Genomic DNA, 16,088 nt, shown 5'->3' on the forward strand with positions numbered 1-16,088 from the left:
AATGAATATGAACACATACTATTTTCTAAAATTTGCATTGTTGCACAGGTTCTGCCAAAGTCAGAGATTATAAAGTGTGGCGTTCTGGAGCAGGCCAAAGAAGAATTCATCATTCAGGTATCATTTTGAAAAGTTGTAAGCTTTGTATAAAGAAATCAATAGGTAGAAGTTTTCTTTTTACAGGTCAGACATGGACAAAAGCTGCAATGGTTACTTGAATTATTGATCTAGAAGTGTCCTATTATCCTAGAAGTGCGTGTAGCATGGGTAAGGGGATTTAATTCAGAAGAACATCTTCATAAACTGGTTGTAGAACTGAGCAAACTAAGCAAAAAACAAGGTAAGAAAATGTGTAGTAGGTCTGTTGTCACTGTGAGCTAGGTTTCATTTGGCCTCTTAAAAAAGTCCTGGAAATCACAAGACTTTTTACCTCTGGGTGTGTTTTACCAATGGAAAAGGAAGGACTCTGTTTTAGTTCTTAGCTACTGTAGGAACTACGAAAGTTGGTGTGTGTGTGGAAAGGTTCAAGGAGAGATGAATGCCATATGGCTTGTCACTGTTTCTCTCTGCAGCATTATTGCATTGTCTGTCAAACAACAAAAAACACATCTTCATAATCAATCATTGATAAACTGTGAAGTCAGAAACCCACCAATATATTCTCAAACCAATGCTTATGAAGGCAATAACAATTTTCGTGGCGACCTCACACGAGTCCCGACTGCCTCCCCCACGTATCATTGCTATAACAAGTCAAACATTTTTTGAATTAATTTTTATTTTAATTATATTTTCTTGCTTACCCCTCTGATTTTTTCACACAAACTCCACTGGACCCGCCTGCCTCCCACACCCACGACAGAGGACCGGCAGGGGAGGTCTGAGGTCAGTTTACAATAGATAGGCACTATAGATAAAATAACTAAACTCAGCATTTTAAAGATTTATCATATCAGTGCAACTAAGAATACAACTTCATTATTCTGTAGGCTACACACAACCACCCAAAATATGCTTTAATGTGATATACAAAATGTTGTTTAAATGAAAAGAAATTATATATTTATAAGTATACATACAGTTTTTGGGCGACCTCACATCAGTCCTGTCTGCCTCCGACTCCCACCAGAGGGATGATGCGAGAGGTCGCGATGCATTTGTATACATTCTCCTGTGACAGTTATTCATGAAGACATGTTAGAGGAAAACTGTAATTGTTTGATTTAAAAAAAAAAAAAAAACTTTTATATGTACATACACATGAGTCTCCCTCCTACTCCCACCGTCAGAGAGCAGGGAGGGATGATGCGAGAGGTCACGGTGAAACATGGTTAAAATTTAAAATGTGTATTCTCCTTCTCCTGTCACATTGTCCTGTGCTGCTATTGTGACACAGTTACTAAAACAGACGTCGTAATTGTTTGATTATAAAAAATATATATATATATATATACTGTATATATACATATTTTTATGCGTACACAGAATTTTTTTTTGCGCAACCTCTCCTGACCCCGCATCACACATAAAAAAAATATATATAATATAAAAATATTTAGAACTTTTATTTTACTGGTTTCGTTTTAACAGTTTAGATATTATGCCCAGTTGGAAAAGTGTGTATTCATTTGTGCTTGTGAACACACACTTTTCCAACTGGGCATAATATCTAAACTCTTAAAAAGAAACGAGTAAAGTTTGATTAATTGTTGAAACTCACCAGCTCGCGCTCGCGCTCCCGCTCCAAACTCAAACAACCTAGGCCACCAAGCCTCCTGTTATATAGCAGCAGGAACCTACCAAAAGGGGGGGGGGGGTCAGTTCACTCTTAGGTGAGTATTACCTGTTCTACAAACAACACAAACTATCTGCAATAAAGCTAAAGCACGTCAAAATACAATTCAGTTAAGTAAAAACTTAAACAGTCTTTTTCAATAACATGTTTAATCTCAACAACCTAAACACACCTCCACTTCTACCAAACATGGCACATTCCACTTGACACATCCCCATATGAACCCAAGGCTGGGTTCAGCTCTGTTTGACACTTAGTGATTGAGAATGGTGTGTGCACTCAAGTCTGTGGAGCAACAAGTGATTGACAAGATATATTTGATGTGTAACAATAAATAAAATGTTTAATGTAAAAATAGTCAGTGTATTTTCTTTTGGTTGAAAAAGCACTGTTTGAATTTATTTTTCATTTTGTTATTTTTAAGTTTTGGAAGAAGTTTTTCACAGAAAGGAGTCATTGCTAGTCATGCTAAACTAGCATTAACACATGCCTCTCAAATTGTCAAAAACTCAAGTCTCAACTCATCAAAGTAGAATCTGAGTCCCCAAAAGCTGAACATGTAAACTATTCTAATATAGGTGTTCTGTCCTGTTTGAACATTGCAATTAATGTGTGCATTTGTAATGTGGTTAGCCTATTGTCATTCTGTTAACATGTAGCTGTAGTATTTATTGGAAGCATCAGTATGTCTTAAGTGATGTGTAGCATTAGCCTTAGCCTTGTTGTTATGTGTCATGATGTGTAGCATTAGCCTTAGCCTTGGTGTTATGTGCCATGAATTTCTTATGATTTTGTGATTTAGCTTTAGCATTATCCTTTTTTATGTTTTTTAAGTAATGCATCTGAGGTATCATAGCATATAGTAATAGCATTAGCGACAACTAGCCTATTCCTTTTTTCATTTGCAGTATAACAGCTTTCATCATTTAATCGTTTGTATTTCTTTGTATAAACTTTGGGTGTGACTGATCTGTGCATTTTCTTTTGTCTTGTAGTTTTCACTTCTTATAAATATAGATAAATAAATATAAATAAATAAATAAAGAAGCAACTAACTCCCTGATTCACTCATCATTGACTGTCAAACTACTTATATTTAACACATACGGAGGACTGTTACAATAGTGTTTTCTTAAATCCCTGTTTGGACTTGCCGTATTCACTCCTGTCCATCACTTACTATCAAAACTCTGCTATGCCACATTTTCCAGATGTCAAACTCTTGCCCTCACTTTACCCAAACAGACACCGAACTACCAATGAGAGCTCAGTATGTTGGAGTGAAGTTACGTCTATCCCTCCATCGGCTTCAGGCAGTTAGAGAGCAATTTACAGGCCATGAACTAATGGAAATAACCTATTGATGCCAGGGGAAGATTGATCAGCTCCCTAATTTTCTCATTTTTCCCTGGAGGGAAAACTTACGAGGAGAAATTTAAAGTTTTATTATGTGCAGGAGTCTTAGGGAATGAAGTGAAAATAGCATTTCCTCATGTGTGAGCTGCTGCATCTGACAGACTCACAAAGGCTTCTTTGGAATTGTCATGATTGCATACATAAATAAACAATAGCCTACTGCTCAAGAAAATATCAAAACATAAGAAGACTCAATAAAAAATAAATGTAATTTTCTTGATCTATCATCGGTGATAGGAAGAGGGAACTGACTGGCATCCATTTGCTCAGTGTTGAAGCGTAGCTGCAGAGTCTGTCAGGGTACTTACACAGCGTTTGGTGGAATCATTAGGCAAGAGGTAAACAGAATAAATCCAGTGGAAAATGAATATTTTCCACCCTTTTTCATTGTGGAATTCACTGTGGCACAGCTCTGCCTTTGGGGATGAAAACCAGAGTGTTAGGTGTTTCATTTGATTGATTTATGAGCAAAGTTAGTAAGATATGACTCAAGGGTCTTGTCTGGGTCCCTTTTCATGTCAGTGTAATGAATACTTCTCCTTGTTTTAGCGCATTTGGATTTTTCAGCATTCAGCACTGAAGTAGGACTTTTACATGTAATTATTAAGTATGTGCTATTTAGTATATGGCACTGCAAAGAATCTCAACACTTCCTCCACAGCTTTAATCAGCTTACTATGCATACAAGTGTGGTTATAAATTTTTTACAACAAAACAGATGTCCATGTTTTCAATACAAAGCAGACTGAGTTTTACCCGTTGAATGAAATGTGCGATACAAATTAAAATGACTTGACTTGCAGAGGCAGACCTTGTACAAAAAAGTGACATAAAATATCATGTTGGCGGAATAACAATTTTCAGTCTTTTTAGTTTTTAACACTACAAATTTTTATTTTTTCAATGTTGTTGTGAAGTAATTTCAAGGAAACCATAAAGTATAAAAGCTTTTTGAAGTTGTGTCCTGGAGTTGGCTGGAGGCCATTGTCACATCATCTGTTACACTAAATAGGTGTTACAGCAGTTTAAAGGCAGCAAAAGAAGCAACATTACTGACCCTGTGTGAAACCCACACCTCACTATGTCCCCCTTACAGTAACAGTTTTACTTACGTCTAACCCAAACAGATTTACAATGACACATGTAATTAACTTGTCTTCATCCAGAATCTCTTTTTAAATGGTGGTGGTTTGTTTTCCAAGGTTAGAGATGATTCAGCTCTCTTAACATGTCATGCAAACACAGCTGAGTTTTTCCAGTCTGAGTACACCAGGAAGCCAGTGAAGGTGCTGTCCGTCTTTGTGCTGGAGTAAAACCCATTGTACTCTGACAGAGCCATCTGGACCCACACCTGGTCACCAGGGACAAGGTGGAGCAGGGAGCCGCCCGATAGAGACGCCGGTTTGGGCCAGTTGCCGTAGAACTGGAAATAAGAGGCCTCCGTGTGTCCATTCTTCATCAGGTCAAACTGCAGGCTGGCTCTGTAGACGGTGGCGTGGATGGCAAAGTAGTAAACTCCCGGGACTTTGCAGGTGAATCGCCCCGTCTCTGTGTTGTAGTCGCCCTGTTCGTTCAGCATGATCTTGTCGAAGCGGACCACATTGGCCACAGTGAGGGGTAAATTGTGGCCCTCGGATAGCTTGGCACTGAAGGCTGATTTTGGGGCCACTGCGCACTCACCCGCCTGACCCCTCTCCCCTTTTTGTCCTGGGTCACCCCTATCCCCCGTAATTCCTCGAACCCCAGTCTCACCTAGAAAGAAGACACATTTGATCAAACCACCTGCAAACCACCTGCAGGCAATTAGACATACCCAAACTCATAAAATACTGCACCTGGGCCTCCCCTGTCCCCTTTTTCTCCCTTCTCTCCTGATGCAGCATCCCTCCCATCTCTCCCGTCCCTCCCAGGCTGTCCAGGACTCCCATGACCTCCAGGAGCTCCGGGGATACCAGGGAGGCCGGTACACAGACTGGGAGGGATCTTGTTGTCTTCTAACTGGATGGACAGATGGACTTGGAGGACAAGAAGGGAGTGCAGCAAGGGAACCAGCCTGAGCAAGGTCATTGCTGAGAGACAGCAGAGAGTGAAAACAATTAATTAGTTTGAACTTCAGAGAAAATGTTTCTGAACATATAATTTTACATTCAGGTATTAGTGGGATTAAAACCAAAGTTTAAGCTTAACTGCTGAGAGATTATAGTGATGTGGTCAAACAAAAGTGCGCCACAATTGCCCCCATGAACATGCTATTAAATCAGACAAGATCTTAATTGCACAGAAGAAGGGAGCTTGTGTAAATAAATGTAAATTGTAGACTTTATCAGAGAAAAGAATGTTTAGAAAATTATATTTGAACTTCAAGTATTATTTCAATCAAAGACAGTTGCCAGTTTTAGTCAAAGAGGTAATATAAAATGAATGTAGGACTATTCTTCCTCCCAGTGATCATAATTGAGGATGGGTTGTTTTTTTATGGATGACACATTTCTCTGCGTAATTACATTTTGGAGTGATGAATCAAGCTAGCCTGCAGTTATTCCCAAATCTGGCCGCACAATTTGGCTGATTAAAAACACAGAAACGTTTACTCAAAGCGCTCTCAAAGAATGGGTTAAGAGGTACGAAGACATTTGGTGGAAGCTGGTGGAAAAGGGAAAAAAAGTGAACTGTTATGGAACAAACAGAAAATATATTAGCAAAAATGAGTTTCAAAGCCCCTGTCTTTCTACTTTAGTGTTCATTTCTTCAACTTTCAGTGACACTTTGGTATTTACAAAATTCTTTCTTAAGTCCAGAAGGAGAAAAATAAATCAGAATTCTGACATAATGATGAATCATATCCTCAAAGCGAAACTTGGCACTGATGGTTTCTAAAAAAAGGTGTTTCTAATAAAACTCTGATGACATGCTGCATACTAGACTGCCTGAGCAGAAACAACTTCTGTTCGAAGATCCATGCTCAAATTTTCTCTCTTTCTCTTCCTGTGTCATCTTCCAACCTTAGCTGACTGTGCTCAGACAGTATGACAGAATCGAGATCAGAGGTATTAACACATTCCTTCCTTAATGTTTTTTTCTTATTATAATAGAAACCAGCTTGTCTCCACAGCTGTGGCGTCTGAGAGCCATAAACTGGATTGATGAGTTGAGCAGAACGGCCCCTGGCTTTTTAACAGTTGTGTCTCTTTAGATCTTTTTTTTCTTTTTCTTTTTTTTCTATATGAGGAAAAATAAGTTGACATTAAAATATATTTTATAGAATGTTAAATTGTGATGAAAAGGTTTTGAAAAGTTCTAGAGAGAAATGGGGGGGGGGGGGGGAGACTTAAGAGGGAGTGAAACAGTGAGGAAGAAAAAGGAAGATGGGGACAGAAAGTCATGTCAGTGTTCCTGGCAGAAGAGTGGAGCAGACAAGAGGATAAATACTGCTGAGTGTGAACAGCTGTCTGCTACCAGAGGAATACAAACATGGATGTTGAAAAACATTCACTGATAGTTAACCCCATGTGAAGTACTGTGTATACTGTACAGCTGAAAACTCCCTTCCAGTACCAGGTGTTGCAAATTAGCATCCACTATAACACTCATGATATCCATACATACTAAATACACGTCTTTTAAATGTAGGTTCATGATCTACTGTTTGTTCAGACAATCAGGAATTCATTTCATTAACTTTTTACTACAAGATAAATAAGGTGAAAGAAGTCAGCAGAAAACTGGAGCCCTTAACTGAATTGGAGTTCAAACTGTAGGTATTAAGTGATTTGGAATTACTGAGTTGCAAATATCTAATAAGACAGAAACAAGCAAAGCAGACGTTTAGAAAAAAAAAGTTGGCATATTGCCTCAAGGCCAGCTGGAGTGCACTGATATCATCCACGACTGCTGTAACTCAGTATCAGGCAAAACAGCTCTTTAAAGAGTAAATGTAGTTATTGACTGATTTACTCAAATGCTGTTTTAATAACTTTCTTCACAGGTTGCTATTTTCTTTAAAGATTTCAGGATGAGAGACAATTAACATTTTTAAAACTTCATGCTTGACTTTGGCTCAAATTATGTTTTGACTCATTTACATAGAATGAAAACTCACAGGAGCGTCAGATACCATACAGTGACGTACTCTGCTGGTCTGAAGCTAAAATAGTATCTCAACTTGACACCTTGTCATTTGCAGATTTCCTCTACGGGAAACAGAAGAAAATCGTTCTTGGAAGGAAAAACCAAACAACTCCTGACTTACCTGATGATGATGATGTGTGAAGTCTTTTAGTGCTGCTACTGCTGGCAATTTCAGTAAGTTTCATAGACAATCCAGTAGAAGCTGTTCCTCCTCGACGGAGAGTTATTCAGGGAAGAACTGAGAGGAAATGGTAATGAAGTCCAATTAGAAGCTGGGGTGGGTGGGAGAGTACCGACTGAGGGTGGAGAAGAGAGAACAGGGCGGATACCAGGGAAAGTATTTGATTTTTGTCCAGCATAAATAAAAAAGAAATGTCCAACTATAAATTACAAACGTGACAAAATCAATATGAAAGAAGGGGTAGAGGGTGGACGGGAGAATGATAAATGGAGGAATGTTTTGAAGGTTGCATAACAGTGTTTAGGAAAATCTCCAAGAAACAACCGCAGAGAGTTTAGAGAACTGTGGTCAGAAAAAAAGTACTAATGTCACTGCAAGAAACTGCAGCTGAATAAACTGTTCCTCTTTCTTTGTTACAAGAAAAATCATTTCACAGGAATAACAATAATAAAAAAAAGGCAAAAACAGACAGACTCAGAAAAAAGTAAACTCATAATAAGTGTTATACTTCAGTCAGGGGGAAAAGAAAAAGGGCCACATAACTTTGGGGGGAAAAGGTAAACAAGAGAACATTTCCCTAAATTATGGGAGCCTAGGAACAAGAATGTATTTACAATAAAGAAACAAGAGCTGACAGTAAACCTAACAAACCAAAAATGACTATAATTGAGCAGGGTTCTCAGGCTGACACAAGTAAACAAAAACTGCACTCTTACCTGAAGTGCTTTTTACCTAAAAGGAAATTACAATACAATTATGACTGAAGATTTATCACAAACAAGAAAAAAATGTATGGTCGAAAAAGCTCTACATTTTCACTGAGTTCCTGCTCACAGTCTCACAAACAAAGGGCTAACACTGTTGAAGGTTGATGGATGTAGCTGTTTCCTGTCTCTGTGATTTTCTTCATCTGCCTCTAAGCTGAGGCAATTTTCTCTATCCAGATAACATGTACAAATATCAGCCCTCCACTCCAGCAAAACTCTGAAACTAATCCTGTTTTCCCTCTAATCCCTCAGAGACTGTGTTAACTTGATAAAGCAAAAGGTCTTAATATGTTTTTGGCAAAGAAAGTAAACCTGAGCGGTCACATTTTGTAGCTCCTTTGAGTTCATGCCAATGAAAACATGTTTTCTGGGTTTTTGTGCAGCACTGACCCCATGAGGTCCAGAACTGAGCCAAAAACTGGAGCTGGATGGGAGTGTAAGGACACAGGCTCTGGAGTCTAATATGTAGGGGAAAAAAATATGAATAATGCATTTTATTTATGGGTGCCTTTATGACACTCAAGGTCACCTTACAGTGCTCAGCAATTTCAGAACGCTGTTAGGTTATAGCTCATTGAACTTCAATAATTACAATTTACTGACTGTTTCTAATGATCAATGTGTCTTAAGCTTATAATCACATTCAAAAAACACTTAATATTTCAATCAATGTAAGAACTAATAATTTGCAAGGGCATGTCAGCTTTGATCAATTGCTGTGCTATTGGCTGTCTTATGACAGAGAAAATCATTTGTCAAAATTAAACAAGTCTTTATGAGTTATTCTTACATAATGGCAGTTTTAATATAATTCATACTGAAAACAGGCACCCACCCTTCAGTAATAAATCTTGTAACTGTACTCTGACATGCATGGCCGCTCTAAGAACAAAGTAACACTGCCCTGACTGAACACATGGCTCTGCTGAGTGTTGAACAGTAAAATGTTGGGTTTACAGGAAAGTGATGGGAGGGAACAAGAGCTGAATTTCCTTAGAATTTAAGTCATCTGGCTGTTGTGGGAAGGGCTTTCAACAGGCTCCGGGTGAGGCACAGAGAGCTAAATGAAGTGAGACGAAAAGAGTAAGGGCATGTTTCCAATTAGCAGAACCAGAATCAGCACATTCTGGGTCTTTGAACCAATTTCCTGTAAGAATCCATAAAATGCTGAGGGAGGATTAAGTTTCATTTGTACTGAGTGATGGTGGTAAATGGAATTTTATGACAGGGATGGTGGTTCTGAATCTTTTCTGGACAATTATTGTCTATATATAACTCAAATCAATCTTCACATTACACAAAATATACAATCAATCAAACTTTATTTTCATTTCACTTTTCTTACAAAGTTGCATCACCAAGCGCTGTACAGCATAATAAATCAAACACCAACAACACAACTCCCCCACCCCACCCTACAATTAAAAAAATAAGGTAAAATAACTAGATTAAAACAGGTACTGTCGGACCGAGGAAGTGCTATCATTAATAGTTCAATGATGAGACACTGGAGATTAAAAATGTAATAAAACTAATCGTGTCACAGGTGCGGGCAGAAAACAGGGAGGAGGACCCATGTACAGAAAAAACAAAAGATTTATTCAAACAAAAGGCAAAATCAAAAATTACTTAAATAATAAATCCAGAAATACAAAAACCCAAGTAGAGAAAAACAAAGGAAATCCAGTGAGTTGAGGGAATAAATGACAGGCTCAGACTAACACTCATGATTACCTACAAACTACAATAAACTGACACAGAGGGTAACAAAGATAGAGACTAAATAGACATGGGGTAATCAGATACAGGTGAGACGAATCAGGGTAATCAACAAGGCGGGAAACACAAGGAACACAGAACGCAAGACCAGAACACTGAGGACAAGTACCAAGTAAAACCTGACACTGAAAACACAACCTAAACATGATATTACAAAATAAAACAGGAAACACTAAAGACTAGACTTAAAACAGAACACAGGAAATAAACTTACAGGCAAGATAGGAAACACACTAAAGACTAAAGTAAACACAAGACTAGGAAACATTAAAACACACAAGTGAAACAATCAACACAAGGAAACATAAACACAGAACACAAAGGAAAGAATGAAATTTGCAGTTAAAATGGCAGCTTATTTTTTTATTCAGTTTCTGGTTTCTTTAAAGCCTTAACCATTACATTCATCCTTCTCTCATGTGTATGGACTCTGGTACAGGAGGGGCTGTGGGCAGACCATTTAATGGATTTCATTGGCTCATGTCGTCAATGGCCTTACATTGCTCTCATTAAGCTGTAAATCTTGCACAACTTCACCAGCTAACAAAAAACCACAGAGGCGTCTCCTTGTTCCTCCAACCTTTTGTCCGTGTAACAATAAAACTGCCAATCAATTCACTTTGTCATGACAACAAAGGCCTCAAGACTTCAAGCAGCCAGTATAAATGTCAGACATGACATTAAAGACGAGTGGCATAAAATACAGCCACACAATGGCAATATGAATTAACTTACACACGCTCCTAATGCTGCACATTTGGAGCTGTTGGAGCTCAATACACGATTTAAGTTAATCATCACATTAAATCATTAACTTTTTATAGTTAATAAAAGAAAGGCGTACTGGTTGTTCCATAACGGTAGTCACCTTTGGAAAGTGGCCAAGTCACTCTGAAACAAAATTATTCTCAAATTTGAATCTAGATAATCTTAAAGGGATTACAAACATATTGAGCTGTGTATGAAAGTGTACACCAGGTTGTTTGTTTTAATTTCAGGTTAGAATAATTTATTCAACATTAGCATCATAATCACTTGTTATGGGCTACATTAATCACATATCTAATTTTCAATTGTTGCAGGAATATTTTTGTCACTTTAAAACAACTTGGAGGTATGTTAAGGAACTGCTTTTCTCACTGACTATCCTGACTTCATCTGCTGAGACATGCAGAACAATATTTTTCTGACACATCACTTCTCCAAAATGAGAGGTGTCAAGAGTTTTGTGCAGGTCTTCCTGATAAAAGACAAAAAAGGTTCTGCAGACAACTTATTATTAAAGGAAGAGCCACACACAGTATTGCTTATGCTTTGGCAATATCTTTGAAGTTGCTGATAGCCTCAACACTGCCATCTGCTGGAAGGCGGTGTTTATTGCAGTAAATGGAAGGTTTTTCAGGATTGCGTGTCCTCTCCTCTCTCGTTTTATCGCCTCACATAAATATTAGTCCACCCCTGCATTTAAAATAGTTTCCCGAAAAGGTAACATATAAAGTACTTCTTATTTTTATTTTATTGTTGAATTATAAATAAGTATGAGAAAAATTGGAAATAATGAAGTGAACTGAAAATTAGCTCACTAAATTAGTACAATAACTCTATGAATTCCCCATAAGTTTCTGAAAACTGCGAGTAAAAGTCCTTAAAGGTTACAGTGTGCCTGAATGTTTTTTTGGGAAATTCCTGTTGGTGATTTTTTTTACAAAAAACTTCAGCTGAAAATTACCGACCTAAAATCCAACAATGTTAATGTTTTGCATAATCGTACATTTTGTACTGAATTATGTTTTGTACTTTCAGGTTCCAAATCTCTCTTGTTTAAATTGAATACAAGATCATTACTCGTGAAACACACACTTAACAGCCCTCTATTACAAACCTGTTTACACAAGTTATTATGTACATTAAAAGTAAAACATACATCCAATATTTCAGTTGATCATTTGCAATGTGGTTTGTATGTTTATTACAGGTATTTGGTTTATTTTCTGCTATTTTTTGTCTCTTCCATTGAGCTTCATTAATAAAACTATAAGGACTCATCAGTCTCCTACCTCTCCTCCTCTTTTCTGAGTCCATTCACAGGCCTCTGAGAGCAGAGCACAACCCCTTTCCTGCATGCTGTGCTGGCCTGGTTTAGCTGGAGGCCGGCCGACTCAGTCAGCTTGTAATGGGGTTTGGATCTGTTCGGCCGTGGGCAGACCCCCAAGAGAGAAGGTGAACATTAACCCAGGTCCCATGGGCTTCCCACCACTCCTCATAAATCATTAACTATCTAGCATCAAGACAGCATCAGCATGACAACATCAATCTGTCAGGATGCTTCTAAATGAGAAGCTTTTAGGTTTCCAGCTTCGCATACAGTGGATTTAGACTATTGTGGTAAATATAAGTCTGCAGTATTACCCTGAAGAGAATCATCTCAAACATCTTATGTGGTCCTTCAATTTAAATACATGCTTGCCGATGTACTAACATTTCTTTTAGTTAAAATACAAATTACAGATCCACCACCAGCAGTTGGACACTGAAGAACCTGATTCCCTCTTACTATTAAAATATTACACAGTGTCACTAAAGGCTGTGTCTTCACGTACATGAGAGTCTATTCAATCTCTCACAGTTTGAGTCAATGCAGAAGGATTTTAAGAGTTGATGTATTCATTAATATGCATTTCATTCTGTATTTTCTTCTTAGTTGAGATACAGTTTTGTATTATTTGGTTATTAATATTCTGAATATGCAATCTTTATTCTAAAACATAAACATGGACATTGATGCAAATAATAATATGTAACATCTCCAACTATGTGGAAAATGAATCCTTTGGATCAGATGCTTGAAAGCTGATCTCTTCCTCTACAATCAAATTAGGATTATCAGAAAATATTCATAAGAAAAAGAAAATATGTGAGCTCTGAGTGTTTCTTTTGCAATGTGCATAGATTCTTGAAAATCAGAAATATTTTTGTAAGCAAATGAATCGTCTTAGGTGTTTACATTTGTTCAATAAATGACAGAAAGGACTAATCATTTTTTATAATTTCTCCTTTCTTGACATTACATAGTTTCTGAGTTTTCATTACTTGCTCAATAACTATAGCTAACCTTTCAAAAATACTGTGATGCACTTTGTGTAATATACTCAACAAGTGTCTCATCTTCATGAAAAATCTCAAATATCAATGCTAATGAGTTGAATTTAACAAAGAGATCAAAAGCAGCTGATCTCTTCTCGGGTGCAGCCTGACTGTCACCGTAGGTGGTGTTACTGGCGATGTACGGTAAAGCCTGACTAATCTCCATGACTGTGCAGAGGCTCAATAGAGATGTCGTTGATCAGGCCGTCAGAGCTGCTCCATACATGTGTATGAATTTCTCCATAGAGAGGTTGGCGTTAACTGTGGTCGCAGTGACCAATTAGCCCTGGCAGAGAGTGGCCTCCTGACCCTTAGCCCCTGCTGGGTAGTCCTATCAATTAACCCCTTGGGCCTCAGCTGGAGTTGATGTAGTGTCCTTTCTTCTGGCTCTGCTGAACACATGGCCACATTAGCTTAGCACAAGGCACACAGCCTCCACTTTCTGTCTCTTTGCCGCTCTCCTCTGATCCCCAGGTGTCCACTTGCTCAACTGGTGACCCCGCCAGCCCAGCCCTAGCCATTCATCTTTGTTAGCAAGCTGAAGTTAGCTTTTAAAAACAAGAATCCCTCCATGTTATAAATAACCTGCCATTTTTTCCCAGGTAGATTCATCTTGGGTATATCATCCTTTTTGTGCTTTGTGTTGGACTTCACATTTGTGAGGGTGAAAGAGGTAATAAAGTAATAACAAATGGATGTTCTCATTGAATGATTCAATAGTAAGGTGTTTATGATTTTCTGTTCATGCTGTTGTAACAATCAAAATGTGTCATCTATGAAAACAAGAGAAAAAGGGGACATGAAATAGTTATGTTGAGTGAGTTTCATAAATATTAGCTGTCGATTGTGAGATCAGTAAATCAGTAAAAGACCCTCTTATTCCGATTTATACTCAATTTATTATTTTTACTGGTGTTTTCTGCCTGTAGCTCCTGATTGGCTAAACTAAAGAAATTATAACTAATGCAGTTACTTTGATGCTATCGTGTTCAGTGTTGAGCAAATATAACTTTAAGTTGCAGCCAAACCATTCTTTAGAGCATTTCTAAATGCAGCTGCTAATAAATCAATCTTAGATTCAAATCCATTTCACAGCTGAATTAAATGTCATGTTTAGAGAGCTCAGTGTTGTATTTCAGACTCAAACAGATGCTAATGAGCTTCCCAGTATTTCAGTTTCTTTTAGTAAAAAAAGATTCAAAGAGACCGGGTTAGGTCTTTAGTGGCTTCCTGGGTCTGAAAATCAAAGGCCTCATTGAAAACCAAATGGAGCAACATCAGTGGATTACAGGCTCTCCTCAGCAGGACTCTGTGAAATAAACACAGGGTCAACACAGGCAGTAAAGCCAGGGTCAGGGCATTACCAAACAACACAAATCTTGGGCTTTTTTTTGTTTTTTTTTTACAATGTTTTGAAAAGTTGAATATATGCTACGCTTCTAATCATTTCTGGAGATGCTGAAGTCTTTCATAACAAGATTGTTATTTAAAAGAAACTAGGATCAATGTTTTAATTTAAATGAACATTAAAGCCAGTACTTAGATGCTAAAAAGACATTTTCTCATAGTTGATGGAAAACAATCAAACTAATAGTAGTATGGTCTAATGCTGAGGCATAGAGGACGGATGAGTATGTATTTTTTTACCAAATCAAATTAACAGGTACTTCTGCTACTGTATATACACATTTTAATATTTACAGAGTATATCAAAGATTTTGAACTATCAGTAAAAAATGCCCCCATGATTACTCAAATAGGTTACTTCCTAAATAACTGAATACATTTGCATAATGCCCAGTTATTAAGGAGTATATGTGTACATGATCATTCAATTGACTTAATTTAAACGTGACCCTTGACTAGAACCCTAACCAAGCTGTGGTGTCTTGTGATAAGAGATCTACGTTGACATATTTATGTGTTCAACAGTGGGCTCTTTATGCCCTCACCATGTCTGGATGTTCACTTCTTACACAGCCGCACCTTGACATCTTTTTGAGGGCAATAAAAAGACAAGTAATTTTTCTATTAAACAAACAAAACAATGTATTCATTTTTGGAAAAAAAAACTTTTACTTGAAATATCAATATTTTCTCAGAAAGTATAAATAATGATTTATGATTGATTTCACTTTGTACAAAAATAATACATCAGGAGAGGGGAAAAAAATCATGTCCTGTCACACAAATATGAGTGCCCTCTGATTAGATAGCAGTCGACATGCCTATAACAGTCACTAACTTATCCAAATGATAATAATGACCTAATATTGAACAGGAGACTGGATCTGCCACACGTATAACATTTTGTTGTTGTATATAAATGTGTATGTGTCATTTTTGGTGGCTAATTTGGTCACATTTCGTCACCTTTCCCATCATCATCCTGCTAGTTATACTGAGATGCTATCAGAGGCCAAGACATTTTTGCACATCACTGCTTGTAAATCCCCTCTATGCACTCAAATAGAAGTGGAAAAAATAGTTGGTTAACATACAATTAAGGTTCTGTACTTTTTCTTCACTACCTCCAGTCCAGCTGTCTAATTTCCCAATGTTGGTGGGTTCAGTAAATGGGTGAAGTGAACACACTCCCAGAACAGACAATTCTGGTATGTTTGTTGGCTTTATGATAGTTAGCATAAAGCTGACATCTTTTTCTCTGTGGACCAACAGTCAGATTCCCACGTCCTCCTAACACAGCTTACTGTAAGTGTGGGGTTCTGTACCCACAGCAGCTGTCCCTCTCCCAACATCTCGGCCTTTTTGGATTTCTGTTTGATTAGAGCGGCTGCTGTCACAACATTTTCTCTTTCATGTCCGTCTTTCACTGAATACCAGAGCAACATGATTGTTTTGTTTCTGAATACCTGTC

At 37.7% G+C, this 16,088-nt stretch overlaps 1 protein-coding gene across 1 annotated transcript; it reads right to left on the reverse strand.

The window, feature by feature from the left end:
- Positions 1 to 3,856: 3,856 nt before the first annotated feature.
- Positions 3,857 to 10,026, reverse strand: c1qtnf5 (C1q and TNF related 5). Its single transcript, XM_079354570.1, has 4 exons — positions 9,917 to 10,026; positions 7,461 to 7,635; positions 5,047 to 5,280; positions 3,857 to 4,963 (listed from the first exon to the last, which is right to left on the reverse strand). Exons 2-4 carry the CDS (start codon positions 7,522 to 7,524, stop codon positions 4,443 to 4,445), a joined length of 819 nt encoding a protein of 272 aa, XP_079210696.1. The 5' UTR covers positions 7,525 to 7,635; positions 9,917 to 10,026; the 3' UTR covers positions 3,857 to 4,442.
- Positions 10,027 to 16,088: the final 6,062 nt, after the last annotated feature.

Source organism: Symphodus melops (assembly GCF_947650265.1).
Source record: "Symphodus melops genome assembly, chromosome: 10".
Classification (NCBI taxonomy): Eukaryota; Metazoa; Chordata; class Actinopteri; order Labriformes; family Labridae; genus Symphodus; species Symphodus melops.

Bases quoted from the DNA above. Each gene is read 5' to 3' on its own strand.
- c1qtnf5 (XM_079354570.1), bottom strand. From the start codon at position 7,524: ATGAAACTTACTGAAATTGCCAGCAGTAGCAGCACTAAAAGACTTCAC. The intron at 5,281-7,460 runs GTAAGTCAGGAG...GCTGTCTCTCAG, and splicing joins TCACACATCATCATCATCAG to CAATGACCTTGCTCAGGCTG. The intron at 4,964-5,046 runs GTGCAGTATTTT...TCTTCTTTCTAG, and splicing joins AGGGGACAGGGGAGGCCCAG to GTGAGACTGGGGTTCGAGGA.